We start from the raw sequence: 23,722 nt of genomic DNA on the forward strand, positions 1-23,722 counted from the left end.
TGGTTTGCCCACTACTTAGGTATTGCCTCAGGCTTATATCCTGACTGACAAGCCAAATCGGGAGGGATATATTCATTTAGAACATACAAGTCCTCCTCCTCTACCGTTATCACCTGTATTTCTAAATGGGAGTATGTCGTGCTCAGTGGTATGGACATATTTTTCACAGAGTTATGAGCAATGAGTACTGTTTCCACCCCGCCGATCCGCTTTCTGCTCTGCCTTAGGACAGAGTACAATGGACTGAATAGTCATAGAGAGTCTTACAAAAGCGGACTGCCCTATCCTAATCATCATCGATCCGTTACGTGATTGTTGGGAGCTTCCTTCTGAAATGTAAACTATCTCACGGACTTTAGGATAATTTCGCTGGTTCTTCTCAGATTATTTGTAGGTTTTACCACTAGGTGTCATGGATGATGCTGAAGGTATAAATGAGCCTGATAATCTACAAGGCATCCAACCAATGTTTGTAAGATCATGTTTCTGCGAATGGGAGAACAGTTTATCTTCCTTGACGATCTTTCTAATTTTTAAATAAAAATAAAAAGTGGCACAGAAATGTGAAAAGTATGGCATGTAATGGCACAAAAGTATCAATGCTTGAGAAAAAAATTGGCACATCGGTAGCAGGGGTAGCCTAACGTCTGTTTCCATTGACTTTCTTATGGCGTTTTCGATTCGCAAAAAATATGTTGCCTTGGTGTTACCCTACTTTTTCCCCCATTGCATTTTCCCCCCAATGATAGTGTCATTCCAAAGTTATTGTTAATTCATAATATTGTGCGGGATACAGGATCCAAATTCTATGGCAGTGTCCTTCATATTTTCCATTCAATTTCGAGAATGTTGCACCTTTTTTCACAATCGAAATCGCCATTAGTGATTTTTGTATATTAATTCCTTGATTCTAATCTCGACAGGGTTAATAAGAATAATGCACTTGCGCTTGTTCGAAAACGTCGTACAGAAGAAATTGAGGCGCTAAAGTTGTTGAAATTTAGGAAGATTCCATCCGCAAATGGGACATAAGACTGAGTCGTTACTCACTACAGGGATGATGACGTTTGGGAATATTCCTTCCGCAAGAAGGGCGTATAATTGAGGTGTGTTTACTGGAGGTTCGCAGATGGTAATTTCTCTCTAATTGGTCGATATGTATACAATGGAATTTCAGATGTCGCCATCGCCTTATTTATGAAGGGTGATACGGTCAAAATTTGGTCAAGGGAAAACGCGTGTAAATCGGTGAAATCGTTTATTTAAAAAATCAAATTAAATTTCTTTTTCAAGTTCAATTAGTATAAAATTCAGGAAAAATATTCAGTTAGGCTTTCGCTTTTCCAAATCCGAATTACCGGGCCTCACGCTTGACACCTGCCATCAGATTGCCTTGAACTGCTGCTCGTCCTTAGCAGTTTTTTTGGTCTTCTTTAGGTTCCGCTTGACAAAAGCCCAGTATTTCTCAACTGGGCGGAGCTCTGGCGTGTTGGGAGGGTTCTTGTCCTTGCACGTTGTTGGCGGCGTACCACTCCATGGCCTTTTTACCGTAATGGCAAGATGCCAAATCCGGCCAAAACAGTACGGAACAACCGTGTTTCTTCAGGAAAGGCAGCAGACGTTTATTCAAACACTCTTTCACGTAAATTTCTTGGTTGACAGCCCCGGAAGCTATGAAAATGCTGCTTTTCAAGCCACAGGTACAGATGGCTTGCCAAACCAGATATTTCTTTGCGAACTTCAACAGTTTTATGTGCTTGAAAATATCTGCTACCTTTCCCCTTCCTTTTGCCGTATAAAACTCCTGTCCCGGAAGCTGCTTGTAGTCGGCTTTGACGTAGGTTTCGTGTTCCATTACCACGCAGTCAAACTTCGTCAGCAACGTCGTGTACAGCCTCCGGGATCGCGCTTTGGCCGTCGTATTTTGTTTATCATCGCGATTTGGAGTCACTACCTTCTTGTAAGTCGATAGTCCGGCTCGTTTTTTGGCTCGATGCCCGGTTGTAGCCGATACACCCAGCTTATTTGCGGCATGTCGGAGAGAGAGGTTAGGGTTTCGCTTGAAACTACCGGCAACTCTCTTTGTCGTCTCAGCGGCTTCCGGTTTTCGATTTCCCCCCGATCCAGACTTCCTGGCTGTCGACAAACGTTCCCCAAACACTTTAATTACATTTGTAACGGTTGATTTGGCAACTTTTAGCGATTTTGCCAGCTTTGCGTGCGAGTAGCTCGGATTTTCGCGATGCGCGAGCAAAATTTTGATACGCTGCTCTTCTTGCTGGGACGGCATTTTGACAACTGAAGAGTGAATTCCAAAATCAAAATAGGAGCAACATTCTACACACACACACCTTCAAAATGGGGGGTGTTCAGGTTTTTTAAATGCAAAATTGAAAGAAATACGTCAAGTTTATATTGACCAAATTTTGACCGTATCACCCTTTAAATGCTCGTAGTCAAAACATGATTGGATTATTTCTTTGGAAGAAGACCAAATCCAAACAAACAATTTGGTCTACTTCCGAGGTGCTGAATCTTTTTTTTGTAAGACATAAAGTGAAACCTTCTTCCTCCTTCACAGCTTTTCGAAATGCTTTTAAACTCCTTTTTATTGGAAAACTTTTTTTTGCCAAATGTAATTTAGCAATATATTTTTCCACTATCGCCACTGGCGATGTATTTTCATTTTACAAAATGTCATCGAAATGCATTGAAATTTATTTAGTATAGCTTTCTTTTGAAGCTCATAGAAGCTTAGCTCTTTTTTGTCTTCATTGAGGGTTGAGTGGTTTAATGTATCATCGTCGTTTGTCGTTTCTGTAAAACTATTTTCAATATCATATCTAAATCCTATCTCTGGGTCTCTTGTCTGCTTTTTTTTTTGTTGTTTTGTGATACTTTGAAATCATTACGATATTATTTTATCTTTCATCTGTCATGGTCCAAGGACACTCTTTCTACCTCATCACCCTCCTCAGGGTGGAGACGAACATTTTTCTATAGATCCAATGGCGGATATAAGTTTTCCCACAATATGTCTTGTCTATATTTATTTCCTTTACCCCAATAATAAAAACGTATTTTTATAGAGAGTAGACAAAGAACCGGTCTAGGATATGGACGAAAACTCCAAGAGAGGAAAAGGCGAAAGTGGAAAAGGATATCTAGTTGGGTCTTAGAGAATAGCATAAAAAAACAGTGTGAGTAGATATTCTATTGTGTGTTACGGTGGCCATCGGAATACATACATTCAATTGTGACAAACAATATAGTGAGAGGATTTCTACAAGATATTGTAATCTAGTTTGTCCTTTAGTCGCTGTTCAATGAAGTAGAAAGAGAATTGTGAACAATGAAAAATTTTCCCTAACGAATATACCAACCTCGCTTTAGGTTATGCAAATCGATCTTTAAATTTTAATTCCTGAAGTTTAGCCTACACAGAAAAAAAGTATTTTTTTATGAGAAAAATGAGCCATTTGAGTTATTGTATAAATTGTACATCCAAGTACAATTTATGAAATTCGTCCTTCTCATAAAAGCAAAAATTAACTAAAAGCAGTGCCGCATATTAAATATCCATGAATCAAGCATAACAGTTTCCTGTGAGAAGTCTATCGTAGGAAGTTACTTGGAAATATCTAGTATTTCAGGAGGATGGCAGATACTCCCTAGAAGATCGATTCAAACTTCAATTTCCGAATCCAAAGTCAAATTAATAAAAAAATGCGGTATCTAGAAGTGTAAGAAGTCAAATCGGGGACCGATTGTCCAAATTTCATTTCTTTAGAAAATTTGTCACAATTTTATTTCTATTGAAAATTTTATTTCTATAGAAAATTTTGTCAAAATTTTATTTTTACAGAAAACTTTGTAAAAATTTTATTCTATCAAAATTTTGTCAAACTGTCATTTCTATAGAAAATTTGTCAAAATTTTATTTCTATAGCAAATTTTGTCAAAATTTTATTTTTATAGAATATTTTCTCAAAATGTTATTTCTATAGAAAATTTTGTCAACATTTTATTGCAATAGAAAGTTTTCTTAACATTTTATTTCCATAGAAAATTTTCTCTAAATTTTATTCTATAGAAAATTTTGTAAAAATTTTATTCTATCCAAAATTTTGAAAAAATTTCATTTCAATTAAAAATTTTGTCAAAATTTAATTTCTAAAGAAAATTTGTCAAAATTTTATTTCTATAGAAAATTTTGTGAAAATTTATTTATTTCTTTAGAAAATTTTGTAAAAATTTTATTTCTATAGAAATGTTTAACATTTTATTTCCACAGAAAATTTTCTCTAAATTTTATTTCTATAGAAAATTTTGTCAAAATTTTATTTCTATAGAAAATTTTGTCAAAATTTTATTTCGTGTTGTTTTTTATTGCAGCTTAAAACCATACATTGACTAAACTACAAGTGTAGCTTAAGCTACACTTGTAGTTTAGCTTAAGCTACACTTGTAGTTTAATCAATGTATGGTTTTAAGCTGCAATAAAAAACAACAGCAATGCTTAAAGAACAAAACCAACAATAACAAAACAAAACAAATGGAAAATTTTATTTCTTTAGAAAATTTTGTCAAAATTTTATTCCTATAGAATTTGTTTTTAAATTTTATTAATTCCGAAACTTTATTCCGAAATTTTAATTCTATAGAAAATTTGTCAAAATTTTATTTCTATAGAAAATTTTGTCAAAATTTTATTCCTATAGAAAATTTTGTCAAAATTTTATTCCTATAGAAAATTTTGTCAAAATTTTATTTCTACAGAAAATTTTGTAAAAATTTTATTTCTATTGAATATTTTCTTAAAATTTTATGTCTATAGAAAATTTTCCCGAAATTTTATATCTATGAAAAATTTTACCAAAATTTTATTTCTATGAAAAATGTTGTCAAAATGTTATTTCTATAGAAAATTTTTGCAAATTTTGTAAATATTTTATTCTACAGAAAATTTTGCCAAAATTTTATTTCTATAGAAAATTTTGTAAAAATTTTATTCTATCAAAAATTTTGTCAAAATTTTATTTCTATAGAAAAATTGCCAAAATTTTATTTCTATAGAAACTTTTGACAAAATTTTATTTTTATAGAATATTTTCTCAAAATATTATTTCTATAGAAAATTTTGTCAAAATTTTATTTCAATAGAAAATTTTTTTAAAATTTTATTTCTATAGAAAATTTTGTCAAAATATTACTTCTATAAGAAATTTTGTCAAAATTTCATTTCTATAGAAAATTTAATCAAAATTTTATTTCTATAGAAAATTTTGTCAAAATTTTATTTCAATAGAAAATTTTTTTCAAAATTTTATTTCTATAGAAAATTTTGTCAAAATTTTATTTCTATAGAAAATTTTGTCAAAATTTTATTTTCTATAGAAAATTTTGTCAAAATCTTACTTCTATAAGAAATTTTGTCAAAATTTTATTTCTATAGAAAATTTTGTCAATATTTTATTTCTATAGAAAATTTTGTCAAAATTTTATTTTATGGAAAATATTGTCAAAATTTTATTTTATGGAAAATAATGTCAAATTTCTATAGAAAATTTTGTCAAAATTTTATTTCTATAGAAAATTTTGTCAAAATTGTATTTCTATAGAAAATTTTGTCAAAATTTTATTTTCTATAGAAAATTTTGTCAAAATCTTACTTCTATAAGAAATTTTGTCAAAATTTTATTTCTATAGAAAATTTTGTCAATATTTTATTTCTATAGAAAATTTTGTCAAAATTTTATTTTATGGAAAATATTGTAAAACTTTATTTTATGGAAAATATTGTCAAAATTTTATTTCTATTGAAAACTTTGTCAAGATTTCATTTCTATAGAAAATTTTGTCAAAAATTTAAAATTTTGTCAAAATTTTATTTCTATAGAAAATTTGTCAAAATTTTATTTCTACAGAAAATTTGTCAAAATTTTATTTCTATAGAAAATTTTGTCAAAATTTTATTCCTATAGAAAATTATTTCAAAATTTTATTTCCATAGAAAATTTTCTCAAAATTTTCTTGCTATAGAAAATTTTGTCAAAATTTTATTCCTGTTGAATATTTTCTCAAAATTTTATGTCTATAGAAAATTTTTTCAAATTTTTATTTTTATAGACAATTTTATCAAAATTTTATTTTTATAGAAAATTTTGTCCAAGTTTTATTTCTATAGAAAATTTGTCAAAATGTTATTTCTATAGAAAGTTTTGACAAAATTTTATTCCTATAGAATTTTTTTTCAAAATTTTATTGCTATAGAAAATTTTGTCAAAATTTTATTTCTATTGAATATTTTCTCAAAATTTTATGTCAATAGAAAATTTTCCCAAAATTTTATTTTTATAGAAAATTTTCTCAAAATTTTATTTTTATAGAGAATTTTATCAAAATTTTATTTTTATAGAGAATTTTCTCAAAATTTTATTTTATAGAAAATTTTCGCAAAATGTCATTTCTATAGAAAATTTTAACAAATATTTATTTCCATAGACAATTTTCTCTAATTAATATTTCTATAGAAAATTTTGTCAAAAAATGAAATTTTTACAAAATTTTCTATAGAAATATTAATTAGAGAAAATTGTCTATGGAAATAAATATTTGTTAAAATTTTCTATAAAAATGACATTTTGAGAAAATTTTCTATAAAATAAAATTTTGAGAAAATTCTCTATAAAAATAAAATTTTGATAAAATTCTCTATAAAAATAAAAGAAAATTTGTCAAAATTTTATTTGTATAGAAAATTTGTCAAAATTTTATTTGTGTAGAAAATTTTGTCAAAATTTTATTTTTATAGAAAATTTTATCAAAATTTTATGTCTGTAGAAAATTTTGTCAACATTTTATTTCTGTAAAAATTTTCTCAAAATTTTATTTGAATATTCAATTTTTTTTTTCAAAATTTTAATTCTGAAGAAAATTGAAGTACCTCTTAGTTGGGGAGAAATGTTTTGCAAAATCTACCAAAACATTAACCCTTTGACCACGAAGTATTAAGCGCTCGATAAAAGTATGTTTTTCTTGCGAATTCATATTCAAAATACACCTATTTACTAAGTAAAGTGTCGTCAATATGTTAAAAAATTTGTCCATGCGTGCTTGAGCACTTTGTGTAAGCTTGCTCCCAAAGCAAAATTTATTGTTAAAAAGTTTTTATTTTTCCTATAAGCCAAAAAGAGTTTAAGATTTTTTGGGGTAATAATAGTAATGGGTTTCCATACATTCCCCACATTCTGTTGATTGATCATTTTTCTTACGCTAGGCGATGATTGGGACATGTACGTCCCACTAGTGTCGGTACCTTTTTAGAAAAACTATGTAGCCGAATTAGTTTATTTAAACCGTTATCAATAGAAGATGAGTTGATACAAATTAAACCAAAAATACAGCCACCTCAGACAACCAATACTTGAGATATAGAAAAAACTACTTAGTGAAAAAAATTTTAGATTTTTCACACACAAAGTACGTACAAATACCCCAAGTTAAAGTTAAAACTTAATAGCCACATGTGTTCTGCGTCGATAGAATCTATTTTGTTTTTAAACTGCTTGATAAATGTAGATTTTACAACGGAAATACGAAATGGGACATATATGTCCCATTCGTCGTCAAAGGGTTAAAAATTCTACCAATCTACCAAACAGTAAAATATCTACCATTTGTGGTAGAATTCTACCAACTGTGACAATCGTGCTGGTGTATCAAATCTCAACGTAGACCTGCAACGAATACTGAATTGGGCCTCAAAGGAATGTTTACTACTTAATCCTATTAAGTCAAAGCCAATTATAATCGGCAACAGAAATGTTGACATAGATGATACTGTCACCATTTAACTAGGATGCACATAAATTGAAATTGTGGATAAAGCAAAAAATCTTGGGGCAATTTTCAAAAGGAATCTTACCGGGTCTGCTTAGAAATCTGTGATCAATTTTCAATTTCACAAGACGTTTCTTATACTACTTAAATTAAAATTTACCTCTCAAATGTCAACTAAATTAGAGAAATTAGCTTATCTCAAGCCATCTGGATCATATATAAACTAATTACCTTAAAATTTCCAAAAAAATGCTTATAAATATCAAGTATTGAATGTTAGCAGATAATAGTAAGATACTAAGTTTATATTCCCAATTAATCCTACCTCGTAATATGCAACAGAACTACATTCAATATCCTTAGTATACATAACAACTCAATATAATATACAGTCGAATGAATAGAAATGGTCAATAAATACAGTTTCCGTTTCCATCTTTTCTTTTCTGCTTCTTCTTGTTAAATGTTTTTATTTATTTCCGAATGCATTCACTTTCATTGCTACAATCATTGATGGAATATCGTCTCTTCCCGCTGGCCTCTTCTTGGGAACCCAATATGATATCATCAACTCTTTGGATTTCTCCTGCTGGAATGGACTTATTCTGCACCACACAATACTTGTGGACTTGTGCACATATCTCACCAACTTGTCATCATCATTGTCAACATCCTCAACATGGTGGTGGTGGTGGTGGTCATCGTTTGCAACCTAATATCAACATCTTATAAATCTTTCTACATCCGGTGGGGGACCCTATATGGTACTGATGGCCACTGGGCATCTTTATATGGATAATATCTTCTTATTCATGGAATTACTTATGTCCACTGGCTTGTGTTTGCCACTGATGATACACACATTGCTCATTCACATATTGTTGCAAATTTCAAATGATCACCACTACAAATGGAATACCTATACATGGGTAATCCTTCCTTCACTGAACGGAACGGAATCGTCACAATCGTCCAGACTTATGTTCAAGATTTGATTGAACAGGAATTCGATTCATTGTACAATTTAATTGTGGAACAACGTGGTCACATTTATGTTTGTGGTGATGTCACAATGGCCGAACATGTCTATCAAACAATCAGGTAAGTCATTATGAATAAATCTTTGTAGTTGTAGTTGGAGAATTAAAATGTTAATGTGTATGTGAGAGAGTGTATATTTGTGGATACTCACTAAGAAGCAATAAGAGGCTTTTATTAATACTAAGATGGTCAAGTTGCAAATGCCAGAATGCTCCATACAAAAGACCTTCCATTCAAGAATTTCATCACAATAGCTGATTTATATGCCACAAAGCCTTATAATACATTTGGTTAAATGTAGTAATTTTGCAATAAGATATTCAGTAATTTCTATTATTACAATCTGCGATAAGAAAGGACTCGCAATGAAAAATAATAATCAAGAAGCAAAGTGAGGTAAATTGTCAGCAGGGTTGGCATTTTGGTTCATTCGAGCCAAAATTAGCCTAAAAAATTCTTAATTTTTAAATTTGGTCCGATGGTCGGACAAAATTGAATTTTGCCGATTTTGGTAAATTTTCAATAGAAATAAAATTTTGACAAAATTTTCTATAGGAATAAGATGTTGACAAAATTTTATATAGAAATAAAATGTTGACAAAATTTTCTATAGAAATAAAATTTTGACAAAATTTTATATAGAAATAAAATGTTGACAAAATGTTCTAGAGAAATAAAATTTTGACAAAATTTTTTATAGAAATAAAATTTTGACAGGTTTTTCTATATAATTAAAATTTTGACAAAATTTTCTATAGAAATAAAATATTGACAAAATTTTCTGTAGAAATAAAATTTTGACAAAAGCTTCTATAGAAATAAAGTTTTGAAAAAATAAAATTTTGACAACATTTTCTATAGAAGTAAAATTTGGACAAAATTTTCTATAAAAATGAAATTTGACAAAATTTTCAATACAAATAAAATTTTGTCAACATTTTCTATAGAAATAAAATTTTGACAAAATTTTCTATAGAAATAAAATTTTGACAAAATTTTCTATAGAAATAAAATTTTGACAAAATTTTCTATAGAAATAAAATTTTGACAAAATTTTCTATAGAAATAAAATTTTGACAAAATTTTCTATAGAAATAAAATTTTGACAAAATTTTCTATAGATATAAAATTTTGAAAAAATTTTCTCTAGAAATGAAATGTTGACAAATTTTTCTATAGAAACAAAATTTTGACAAATATTTCTATAGAAATAAAATTTTGTAAAAATTTTCAAGAGAAATAAAAGTTTGAGAAAATTTTTATAGAAATCAAATTATATAGAAATAATTAAAATGTTGACAAAATTTTCTATAGAAATAAAATTTTGACAAAATTTTCTTAGAAATAAAATTTTGACACAATTTTCTATAAATTTTTTTTTTTTACAATGTTCTAGAGAAATAAAATTTTGACGAAATTTTCTACATAAATAAAATTTTGACATTTTCTGTAGAAATAACTTTGACATTTTCTGTAGAGATAAAATTTTGACAAAAGTTTCTATAGAAATAAAATTTTGAAAAAAAAATTTTTTTATAGAAACAAAATTTTGCCGAAATTTTCTCTAGAAATGAAATGTTGACGAAATTTTCTATAGAAATAAAATTTTCTATAGAAACAAAATTGTGACGACATTTTCTATTGATATAAAATTTTGAGAAACTTTTCTGTAGAAATAAAATTTTGACAAAATTTTCTATAGAAATAAAATTTTGATAAAATGTTCTATAGAAATAAAGATTTGACAAAATTTTCTATAAAAATAAAGATTTCACAACATTTTTTGCAGAAATAAACTTTTGACAAAATTTTCTATAGAAATAAAATTTTGGCAAAATTTTCTATAGAAATAAAATTTTGACAAAATTTTCTAGAGAAATAAAATTTTGACAAAATTTGCTGTAGGAATAAAATTTTGACAAAATTTTCTATAGAACTAAAATTTTGACAAAATTATCTATAGAAATAAAATTTAGCAAAATTTTCTATAAAAATAAAGTTTTGGCAAAATTATCTATAGAAATAAAATTTTGACAAAATTTTCTATAGAAATAAAATTTTGACAAAATTTTTTATAGAAATAAAATTTTGACAAAATTTTCTATAGAAATAAAATTATCTATTTTTATGTTAGCCTGATATCAATGCAGGCTGGTTCAATGTCCAAATCATTTAAACTAGAAATTATTACAATATTTATTCGAGCTTATTGGACAGAACAAAATTATCTATAGAAATAAAATTTTGACAACATTTTCTAAACAAAAAAAAAAATTGACAAAAATTTGTAAAGAAAAAAAATTTGACAAAATTTTGTAAAGAAAAAAAAATGACAAAATATAATTAAAATTTTGACAAAATATTCTATAGAAATACAATTTTGACAAAATTTTCTATAGATACAAAATTTTAACAAAATTTTCTATAGATACAAAATTTTCTATAGATGCAAAATTTTAACAAAATTTTCTATAGAAATAAAAATTTGACAAAATTTTATATAGAAATAAAATTTTTAAAAAATTTTCTATAGAAATACAATTTTTACAATATTTTCTAAAGAAATAAAATTTTGACAAAATTTTCTTTAGAAATAAAATGTTGACAAAATTTTCTCTAGAAATAAAATTTGAGAATATTTTCTACAGAAATAAAATTTTGAAAAAATTTTCTATAGAAATAAAATTTTGACAAAATTTTCTATAGAAATGAAATTTGACAAAATTTTCTATAGAAATAAAATTTTGAGAAAATTTTCTCTAGAAATGAAATGTTGACAAAATTTTCGATAAAAATACAATTTTTACAATATTTTTCTAAAGAATTAAAGATTTGACAAATTTTTATAGAAATAACATTTTTTAAAAATTTTCTATTTTCTAAATTTTCTCTTTATTTTCTAGAGAAATAAAGATTTGACAAATTTTTATAGAAATAAAATTTTTACAAAATTTACTATAGAAATTAAATTTTGACAAAATTTTCTGTAGAAATAAAATTTTGACAAAATATTCTATAGACATAAAATTTTGACAAAATTTTCTGTAGAAATAAACTTTTGACAAAATTTTCTACAGAAATAAAATTATGACGAAATTTTCTATAAAAATAAGATTTTGACAAAATTTTCTATATAAAATGTTGACGGAATTTTCTATAAAAATAAACTTGTGACAAAATTTTCGATAGAAATAAAATTTTGACAAAATTCACTATAGAATTTATTTTTCGTCGAGAAAGTACCACCTCGGGACTAAGCATTACCGACGACAAGAAGGTAGTGGTATACTTCGAAAATAGGGCCTTAAAAGGAAATAAGAGTTTGACAAAATTTTTTTATAGAAATAAAATTTTGACAAAATTTTTGAGAAATGTAATTTTTAGAAAATTTTCTAAGGAAATATAATTTTGACAAAATTTTCTATAAAAATAAAATTTGACAAAAAATTTTTTAGAAATAAAATTTTGACAAAATTTTCTATGGAAATAAAATTTTGACAAAATATTCTATAGAAATAAAATTTTGACAAAATATTCTATAGAAATAAAATTTTGACAAAATTTGCTACAGAAATAAAATTATGACAAAATTTTCTATAGAAATAAAATTTTGACACAATTTTCTTTAGAAATAAAAATTTTACAAATAAACTTTTGACAAAATTTTCTGTAGAAATAAATTTTTGACAAAATTTTCTGTAGAAATAAATTTTTGACAAAATTTTTTTATAGAAATAAAAAATTTGACACATTTTCTATATAAATAAAATTTTGACAAATTTTCTACAGACTCAAAGTTGACTGTAGAAATAAACTTTTGGCAAAATTATTACTATAGAATTTTTTTTCGTCGAGAAAGAACCACCTCAGGATTAAGCATTACCGACGACAAGAAGGTAGTCATCTGCTTCGAATGTAGGGCCTTAAAAGGGAATATGAGTTTGACAACATTTTGTATTGAAATATAAATTTGACATCATTTTCTATAGAATTAAAACGTTTAAAGAATTTTCTAAGAAATGTGATTTTGAGAAAATTTTCCAAAGAAATATAAGTTTGACAAAATTTTCTATAGAAATAAAATTTTGACAAAATTTTCTATGGAAATAAAATTTTGACAAAATTTTCTAAATAATAAAATTTTGTCAAAATCGTCTATAAAATCAAATTTTGGAAATCTACGGGTTTTAATATTATCTCCATTGTCTTCTTCAAGACAAGCTAAATGCAATGTTTATCCGATTTGCTTGAAGTTAGAAATCTAAAAAGTTGAAGTCCATAACAAAATATGCTAAATTTTGTAGATATCGGTCCATGTTTTCATATAGCCCCAATGTATTTGCCTGCAGACAAAATACGATTTTGTGCTACTTTTCAATGCGATAGCTTCATTATTGAAGGCTGTAGCGTGATTACAACGGACAGACAGGCGGACATCGCTAGGCCGTCTTACTATTATACCCTAATCGAGAATATACGATCTTTACTATAGTAGAAAATCTATCGATTTCGATGGAATGACAAACTTATTATGGTGGTGGAAATAAAAAGACTTTTGTCTCAACTTTTGTGAACAATAGAGACCAAAGAAATAAAAGAACCTTATACTTAAGAAAATAATAAGAAAATATTCATTTAAAAACCTAAGTTGAAGAAACTTTCTCCTCGTTATTCTTTTATTTGAAAACAAATAAATTCAAACAAATATACATAATAAATTTGCAAAATAAAAGCAAAAAAAAATTATCTCTTATCTTACTTACCTTTATTGTTGTTACTCATTCTTCTTTCATGTTCTTGCTGCATATGTGCTCACTCACTATGACATATTCTATGAATGATGGTCGTTCTACTTGCTGGTATCCTGGAATCCTTGGGATATTTTTTTTCTATCTTTTGATTTTTCACACACTGCTCATGGCTATCACGGCGTGTGTGCATCATCCTGCCTCCTCATCATCAACATCTCCGTCAACTACATCCATACAATCGTGGTCGTCATTTGGCTGTGATTCTCTGTGGTTATAGGAAATGCATTGCTGGCAAAGAACAAAAAACGGAAGCGGAAGTTGAGACATTTTTACTAACGTTACGTGTAAGTATGATCTTCATCATATTTTGTTTTATAGTTGATTCTCTATTGTTCACCAATGGCATGGTATGGAACAATGTAACATAATATGGTACCATATTTCTACATTGTTGTTGTTTTTTTGTTCTTTTTTTCTGGTTATAAAAATGTACACAAGTCTGATGAAGATAATTTATTTTACTCAGAAAATCATATAAAATGAAGTGCAAATTATATGTGTAACTGAGAAGTGCATATGTCCTCTTCAGAAAACTATTCAATAGTGGTACAGTGATTTTAAAATATACACAGGAAAAATGTAAATTCGTGCGAAATTAATTTTTTTTGCCATCCATAAAAGTGGTCGCAAAAAAGTTACGGTCACAGCTCGATCCTCAAAATAAAGGGTGATATGATCAAAATTTGGTCAAGGGAAAACGCGTGTAAATCGGTGAAATCGTTTATTTAAAAAATTAAATTAAATTTCTTTTTCAAGTTCAATTAGTATAAAATTCAGGAAAAATATTCAGTTAGGCTTTCGCTTTTCCAAATCCGAATTGCCGGGCCTCACGCTTGACACCTGCCATCAGATTTTGTACAGCCACCTAGTCCACCTTCTTCGCCGCAGAAAGCCAGTTTGCCTTGAACTGCTGCTCGTCCTTAGCAGTTTTTTTTGTCTTCTTTAGGTTCCGCATGACAATAGCCCAGTATTTCTCAATTGGGCGGAGCTGTGGCGTGTTGGGAGGGTTCTTGTCCTTGGGAACCACCTGCACGTTGTTGGCGGCGTACCACTCCATGGCCTTTTTACCGTAATGGCAAGATGCCAAATCCGGCCAGAACAGTACGGAACAACCGTGTTTCTTCAGGAAAGGCAGCAGACGTTTATTCAAACACTCTTTCACGTAAATTTCTTGGTTGACAGTCCCGGAAGCTATGAAGATGCTGCTTTTCAAGCCACAGGTACAGATGACTTGCCAAACCAGATATTTCTTTGCGAACGTTGACAGTTTTATGTGCCGTATAAAACTCCCGTCCCGGAAGCTGCTTGTAGTCGGCTTTGACGTATGTTTCGTCGTCCATTACCACGCAGTCACTTCGTCAGCATCGTCGTGTACAGCCTCCGGGGTCGCGCTTTGGCCGTCGTATTTTGTTTATCATCGCGATTTGGAGTCACTACCTTCTTGTAAGTCGATAGTCCGAGAGGTGGCGAATTGGCTGAGAAGTAATGTTCCAAAAAATGTTGGCATAATATATACTCGGACAGTCAACCTGCAATAAAATCCTTGGACTCTGTGTTCCTTAACTCGAAAACGGCCATTAACTGCCGTAAATCTCTCAATGAAATGGCTGAGCAGTACAATATTCACCTAATATGGGTGCCTGGCCATACGAACATAACGGGGAACTGCGAAGCGGATGAGTTGGCGAGTTTAGGGACTACCTTACATATTCCAGGGGAACTAGAATCTGTTGGTGTGCCTCTGGCTACCTGCGAGCTCATACTGCGTGAGAAGGCTGTTATGATGGCAAATGTTCGATGGGAGAATTGCAGGGGTTGTAACGACACCAAGCAAATATGGCCCCATTTAAACTTAAACCGCACACTAGATATGCTAGTGTTCTCGAGACGTCAGATATCACTCCTGATATCTGCTATAACTGGTCGCTGCCTGATAGGCGGTTTTTCAAAAACTATTGGCGCGAAGTATAATGACTATTGTATGAGCTGTCATGATGCGGAGGAAAAGGAATCAATTAAACACCTCTTGTGTGAGTGTCCTGCATTTTGTGTAAGATGTAAGCAAATTTTTGGGGGCATATAGCTTTAGATTACTGGCGGGCCTGGAAAACGTTAACTGAATCAGCCTGTTAATGTTTTTGGAACAATGTGATTGGTTCAACAGAAGGAAATAATCGAGAAGGTTCAGCGGTTAAAACTAGAAGTGTCCATATGTAATACGTACTTTTAGTTAATGTGGTATCACAATGGACTGAATAGTCTAAGTGAGCCTGTATCTTAATCGGTCCGCCACTTTAACCTATATGGAGGCTATACATAATTATGAACCGATATGGACCAATTTTTGCATGGTTGTTACAGACCACATACCAACACCATGTACCAAATTTCAGCCGAATCGGATGCAATTTGCTCCTGCAAGAGGATCCGCAAGCCAAATCTGGGAGGCGGTTTATATGGGAGCTATATATAATTATGGACCGATGTGGGCTAATTTTTGCATGGTTGTTAGATACTCTATACCAACACCATGTTCCAAATTTCAGTCGGATCGGATGAAATTTGCTTCTCTTAAAGGCTCCGCAAGCCAAATCTGGGGGTCGGTTTATATGAAAGCTATATTTAATTATGGACCGATGTGGACTAATTTTTGCATGGTTGTTAGAGACCCTATACTAACACCATGTACCTAATTTCAGCCGGATTGGATGAAATTTTCTTGTCTTTGAGGATCCGCAAGCCAAATCTGGGGATCAGTTTATATAAGGGCTCTATATAATTATGGACTGATGCGAACCAATTTTTGCAAGGTTGTTAGAGACCATATACCAAAATCATGTACCAAATTTCAGCCGGATCGGATGAAATTTGCTTCTCTTAGAGGCTCCGCAAGCCAAATCTGGCGATCGGTTTATATGGGAGCTATAGATAATTATGGACCGATGTGGACTAATTTTTGCATGGTTGCTAAAGACCTTATACTAACACCATCTACCAAATTTCAGCCGAATTGGATGAAATTTGCTTGTCTTTGAGGCTCCGCAAGCCAAATCTAGCGATCGGTTTATATGGGAGCTATATATAATTATAGACCGATGTGGACTAATTTTTGCATGGTTGTTAAAGACCCTATACTAACACCATGTACCCAATTTCAGCCGGATTGGATGAAGTTTTCTTGTCTTTGAGGATCCGCAAGCCAAATCTGGGGATCGGTTTATATGGGAGCTATATATAATTATGGACCGATGTGGACCAATTTTTGCATAGTTGTTAGAGACCATATACCAACACCATGTACCAAATTTCAGATGGATCGGATGAAATATGCTTTTCTTAGAGGCTTCGCAAGCTAAATCTGAGGGTCCATTTATATGGAGGCTATAGGTAAAAGTGGACCGATATGGCCTATTTGCAATACCATCCGACCTACATCAATAACAACTACTTGTGCCAAGTTTCAAGTCGATGGCTTGTTTCGTTCGGAAGTTAGCGTGATTTCCACACACGAACGGACAGCCGAACAGACGGACGGACATAGCTAGATCCAGTGTTACCGTTGTGCGACTTTAGTCGCATTTTGCAACCTTTTTGAAAATGTGCGACTTTAGTCGCATGCATGCGTGCTTAAATTGTAAGCAATTTTTATAAGTGGGAATTCATCGCCGTGCGCCTTACGCGAAGCCACCGCCTTGTATACAAAGGGTCATGGATTCTAACCCAGTTTCGACCAAAGACCAACATGTGTTTCTACGGTTTTGATAATTATCAAAAATATTTACTGGAGTCCTCCGTGAGATCAAATTTGAAATTTGAGGTAAAGATAAGTTGCAAGTTTTTGCTACGAATTTTTTCCCCAGTAAAATCTTCCAAGAGTTAGCCATAAACAAATAATAGGTGCAATATATTTCACAGAGTCAATTAGGAAGGAGTGTAGTATAAAAAATAAATATTTTTGTTTTTTGTAATTGATTTAAATGCTTTTAATTGGCTGATAGTAAATTGGCACATGATGGCGTTCTCGTACATTTCTGCTAATTTTAGGAAGGAGAAAAAAATCAATTTTTTATTTATTGCAGGTTTACGTTTTACTGGATTTTATGATACAATAAGTTGCTAAAATATCTCTTTATGTTAAAGGGAGGGTTCCTTTATTGTTTTTGTTGTGATTTATAGAAGATTTTTTGTAATAAAAATACTTCACAAATGTATGCGGCTTTTTTTATCATTATGCTACTTTTTTGTGCGACCTTTTTTTGAGTATGCGACTTTTTTTGCGACTTTTTCAAAATTTCCAACAGTAACACTGGCTAGATCGACTCAGAATTTCACCACCCACGACCCAGAATATATATACTTTATGGGGCCTTAGAGCAATATTTCGATGTGTTACAAACGAAATAACAACGTTAATATACCCCCCATCCTATGGTGGAGGGTATAAAAATAAGTCGGGTTTTCCTTTCTGACGCAATGACTCCAGAACGCACGTACCGGTTTTGCATTCGTTGGAAAGGTCTCGGTCTCTGTGACGTTTATAGCAAAGAAAATTCAAGAAAAGTTTGAACGGAAAAGCAGGAAATCTATTTTACATGCAGCGCACATTACAAAAAATTATAATTTGAATTCATCGCAGTTGCTTTTGTTATCAAATAATTGCGCGTTCAAAGGAATAATTCTGACATACAAATAACCGATGCAATCTACCATGAAGGATTGATTCTGATTGAGGATCAATGCTGGACTATTGCAAAGAGCTACTGATTAAAGTAGGAATGAATCGATCGATGCACGCTGCATTCAACCAAGAATGCAATACAATGTTGATAATACATTGCAGGAATTCGTTCGAAATAATGCGCCGTTGCTGAATGAACAGCAAGAACAAGTATACGAAACGTTAATGCAAGCGGTGGACAATAATACAGGTAGTCTATTCTTCCTGGACGCACCTGGAGGAACAGGGAAAACTTTTGTCATTCCATTGATTTTGGTCACTATTCAAGATATGACATAGTTTTGGCGTTCTATAGAAATAACATCTTGACAAAATTTCCTACAGAAATAAAATTTTGCCAAAATTTCCTATAGAAATTACATTTTGACACAATTTTCTATAGAAATAGAATTTTGACAAAATTTTCTATGGAGATAAAATTTTGACAAAATTTTCTATAGAAATAAAATTTTGACAAAATTTTCTATAGAAATAAAATTTTGACAACATTTTCTATGGAAATAAAATTTTGACAAAATTTTCTATAAAAATAAAATTTTGACAAAATTTTCTATGGAGATACAATTATTGAAAAAAAAATCTATGGAAATAAAACTGTACGAACTAATGTTTCGACCCAATAGATCTCTCATCCTTGTTCAAAAATGAGCATCATAATGAACTCCTACTTTCGCGCTGTTCTTTTGTATTTTTTTTTAACCAGCCTTATTAAATATTTATGCAACATTTGCTCAACAAACCAAAACAAACTTTTGTCAATGCTGTCACACATGCACGACACAGCCACTTGCATACGAACGAACTCCTTTCTCCCACATAATACACACGCACGCACACCCGCACGCGCTCTTATTTAAAGTGTCAGGTGCCTTGGTTGAGCAAAGTAAATAACCACGCAATCACTGTGTTACGCACACATGAACTTTGAAGTTGGTTGATGTCCTTATACGAATTCGTATGCAATCGTGCATTTTGACACACACACACACATTTACGTTCGAATGAATTGCTCATTGTGAAGCAAGTTTATTATATGTGTGTTTCAAGAAAAGTTAAAGTTAACAGTACCATTGGAACTTCTTTGGGATAGGAATTATTGGGGAACAAAATGAATGACATCTTCTGTCGTCTATTAAACACATCTAGTAAGGGCGAAAGTCAGCTGGCTTTATTACTCACATTTATTAACCGAAATTTTTAAAATAATTATATATAGGAAATATATATATATATTTCTTATATATAGGAAATTTCATCAAATTTCGTTAAGACAATATGATATTCAAAAATAAATTTAGATGTTGGTAGATAAGGATATTCATACTTTTTACTTCTCACAAAAAAAGTTTACTTGGATCCAAAGATGTTGACCTTCCCTTAAGGATTTTGGTCAAAGGTGCGGAAAGAAATTTTTTAGAAAGTTATCTTTATCTTTAGTTCTAGTCTTTATAAAATAATATACAGATCTCATTTATTTCCAAGTAAAAATAATTGTTTTTTTTTGTTAACTTAAAAATATTAAAACAAAAATACACTCAAAAAAAGTTTACTTGGGTCCAAAGATTTTAACCTTGCCTTAAGTATTTTGGTATGGATTCTGAGCCAAGGATGCTGCTAAAATAAGGAAATTTGTTAGGGTGAAATTTTCGCTAAATTTAATTTATTTTTGTTGGAAAAACTTAACTTATTTGTTGAAGTTAAATTTATTTTTATACCCTCCACCATAGGATGGGGGTACATTAACTTTGTCATTCCGTTTGTAACGCATCGAAATATTGCTCTAAGACCCCATAAAGTATATATATTCTGGGTCATGGTGAAATTCTGAGTCGATCTGAGCATGTCCGTCCGTCCGTCCGTCTGTTGAAATCACGCTAACTTCCGAACGAAACAAGCTCTCGACTTGAAACTTGGCACAATTAGTTGTTATTGATGTAGGTCGGATGGTATTGCAAATGCGCCATATCGGTCCACTTTTACGTATAGCCCCCATATAAACGGATCCCCAAATTTGGCTTGCGATTGCTCTAAGAGAAGCAAATTGCATCCGATGCGGCTGCAATTTGGTACATAGTGTTAGTATATGGTCTCTAACAACCATGCAAAAATTGGTACACATCGGTCCATAATTATATATAGCCCCCATATAATCCGATCCCCCGATTTGGCTTGCGGAGCCTCTAAGAGAAGGAAATTTCATCCTATCCGGCTGAAATTTGGTGCATGGTGTTGGTGTATGTTCTCTAATGACCATGCAAAAGTCCACATCGACCCATAATTATATATAGCCCCCATATAAGCCGATCCCCAGATTTGACCTCCAGAGCCTCTTAGAGGAGCAAAATTCATCCGATCCGGTTGAAATTTGGTACGTGGTGTTAGTATATGGTCTCTAACGACCATGCAAGAATTGGTCCATATCGGTCCATAATTATATATAGCCCCCATATAAATCGATCCCCAGATTTGTCCTCCGGAGCCTCTTGGAGGAGCAAAATTCATCCGATCCCGTTGAAATTTGGAACATGGTGTTAGAATGTGGTCTCTAACAAACACGCAAGAATTGGTCCACATCGGTCCATAATTATATATAGCCCCCATATAAACCGTTCCCCAGATTTGATCTCTGGAGCCTCTTGGAGGAACAAAATTCATCCGATCCGGTTGAAATTTGCAACGTGGTGTTAGTATAAGGCCGCTAATAACCATGCCATAATTGGTCCATATCAGTCTATAGTTATGTATAGCCGATCCCCAATCACACAAAAATGTGTCCATAGCGGTTCATAATCATGGTTGACACTCGAGCCAAAAATAATCTACCAAAATTTTATTTTTATAGAAAACATTGTCAAAATGTTATTTCTATCGAAAATTTTGTCAACATTTTATTTCTATCGAAAATTTTGTCAAAATTTTATTTCTATAGAAAATTTTGTCAAAATTTTACTTCTATAGAAAATTTTGACAAAAATTTATTTCTATAGAAAATTTTGTCAAAATTTTATTTCTATAGAAAATTTTGTCAAAATTTTACTTCTATAGAAAATTTTGTCAAAATTTTACTTCTATAGAAAATTTTGTCAAAATTTTATTTCTATAGAAACTTTAAACTTAATTATATACGTATTTAATCGGCCTTTTTTAGTTTAATATATACCACGTATGGACTATGTGGTATATATTACGGTGTTAGGACGTTTTAAGATACTTTGCCATAGGCTTCAGTAGAAGTTTCTACGCAATCCATGGTGGAGGGTACATAAGCTTCGGCCTGGCCGAACTTACGGCCGTATATACTTGTTTTAACTTAAAAAGATTAAAGCAAAAATACACTCGAAAAAAGTTTACTTGGGTCCAAAGATTTTAACCATGTCTTAAGGGTTATGGTATGGATTCTGAGCCAAGGATGCTGCTAAAATAAGGGAATTTGTTAGGGTGACATTTTCGCTAAATTTAACTTATTTTTGTTGGAAAAAAAATTATTTGTTTGAAGTTAAATTTTATTTTTTTTTTTAAAATTTCCACTTTGAAAAAATATTTACGTGATATTAAAGATTACGCAACCTCAATTTTAGGATTCGCAATTTACACACTTTAAGAACAAATTTCTTTAAAATAATGAAATTTTAATTAAAAGAAAGTTTATAAACTTTGCTTCAAAAATTTTTTTCATTAAATATAGGACACACATTTTGAAAATATGCGTCCCATCGTTAAAGTTGCATGTCTTTGAACTAAAGCAAATTTTCCTTAAAGTAAAGAAACACATTTTTGATTTAAAGAAAACATCCTTAAATTAAAACATCCTTAAATTAACTGAAATATTGAATCTTTAGATTTAAGATAAAAAAACACTTCAAATATAGGCTAAGACTTATTTTGAGGATTTAGCATCATTGGTTTAAAGTTTTTTTTTTGGAATTAAGAAAATATTTTTTCCTTCGAAGTATCTGTCATAATCTGGATTTTTAAACGGGCATTTGTTTTAGGTGAATAGCCTTCTTAATATACCGGAAAAAAATAGAATGAACATTTGATAAATGAGATCTGTATCCTAATTTTAATTTTATAGATCCTAGATTTAAAGCCAGCTAGGTCGCAAAAAAATGTCCTTACTTTAAAGAACCCGCGTCTTTGGCTCGAAATCAATACCAAAATCCTTAAAGGTATGTCAAAATCTTTGGATCCAAGTAAACTTTTTTTTGAGTGCACAGCTCAATGAATTTTTCCTTTTGCTTAGTATGTCTCAAAAATTTTATGAACTAAGCGTGGGTATAAAGTTCAATGACCGTACACATAAGTTAATACATCCAAATATTGCTCTAAGATCCCATAAATTTTATATATATTTTGGGTCATGGTGAAATTCTGAGTCGATCTGAGCATGTCCGTCCGTCCGACTGTTGAAATCACGCTAACCTCCGAACGAAACAAGCTATCGACTTGAATTTTGGCACAAGAAGTTGTTATTAATGTAGGTCGGATGGTATTGCATATAAACGGACCCCCAGATTTGGCTTTCTGAGCCTCTAAGAGAAGCATATTTCATCCGATCTGGCTGAAATTTGGTACATGCAAAAATGGGTCCATATCGGTTCATAATTCTATATAGCTCCCATATAAACCGATCCCCAGATTTGGCTTGCGGATCCTCTAAGAGAAGCAAATTTGGTACATGGTGTTGGTATATGGTCTCTAACAACCATGCAAAAATTGGTCCACATCGGTCTATAATTATATATAGCCCCCATATAAACCGATCCCCAGATTTGGCTTGCGGATCCTCTAAGAGAAGCAAATATCATCCGATCCGGCTGAAATTTGGTACATGGTGTTGGTATATGGGCTTTAAAAACCATGCAAAAATTGGTCCACATCGGTCCACAAAAATTGGTCCACATTATATATTGCCCCCATATAAACTGATTCGCAGATTTACTTTTGAAGCCTATTGGAGGAGAAAATTTCATCCGATTCAGTTGAAATTTTATGTTCTGTGTATCTATAACAACCATGCAAAAATCCGATCCGATTAAAATTTGGTACAGGGTGTTGGTATATGGTCTCTAACAACCATGCCAGAATTGGTCCGTATCGGTCCATAATTATATATAGCCCTTATATAAACCGATTCCCATATTTGACCTCCGGAGCCTCTTGGTGGAGCAAAATTCATCCAATCCGGTTAGAACATAGTACGTGATATTAGTATAGGGTCTCTAACAACCATGCAAAAATTGGTCCATATCGGAATTCATACGATCCGGTTGAAATTTGGTACATTTCG

The 23,722-nt window shown here is 30.9% G+C and overlaps 1 protein-coding gene across 1 annotated transcript in view; it reads left to right on the plus strand.

Annotated features, from left to right (window-relative positions):
• Nos (Nitric oxide synthase) overlaps window positions 1–23,722 on the plus strand; it is a 441,191-nt gene that overhangs the window by 410,626 nt on the left and 6,843 nt on the right. The window contains exons 16-17 of the mRNA XM_075296574.1: window positions 8,819–8,943; window positions 13,912–13,978. Of these exons, the coding sequence (XP_075152689.1) occupies window positions 8,819–8,943; window positions 13,912–13,978 (192 nt within the window). The remainder of the gene's footprint in view (window positions 1–8,818; window positions 8,944–13,911; window positions 13,979–23,722) is intronic.

Source organism: Haematobia irritans, chromosome 2 (assembly GCF_050003625.1).
Source record: "Haematobia irritans isolate KBUSLIRL chromosome 2, ASM5000362v1, whole genome shotgun sequence".
Classification (NCBI taxonomy): Eukaryota; Metazoa; Arthropoda; class Insecta; order Diptera; family Muscidae; genus Haematobia; species Haematobia irritans.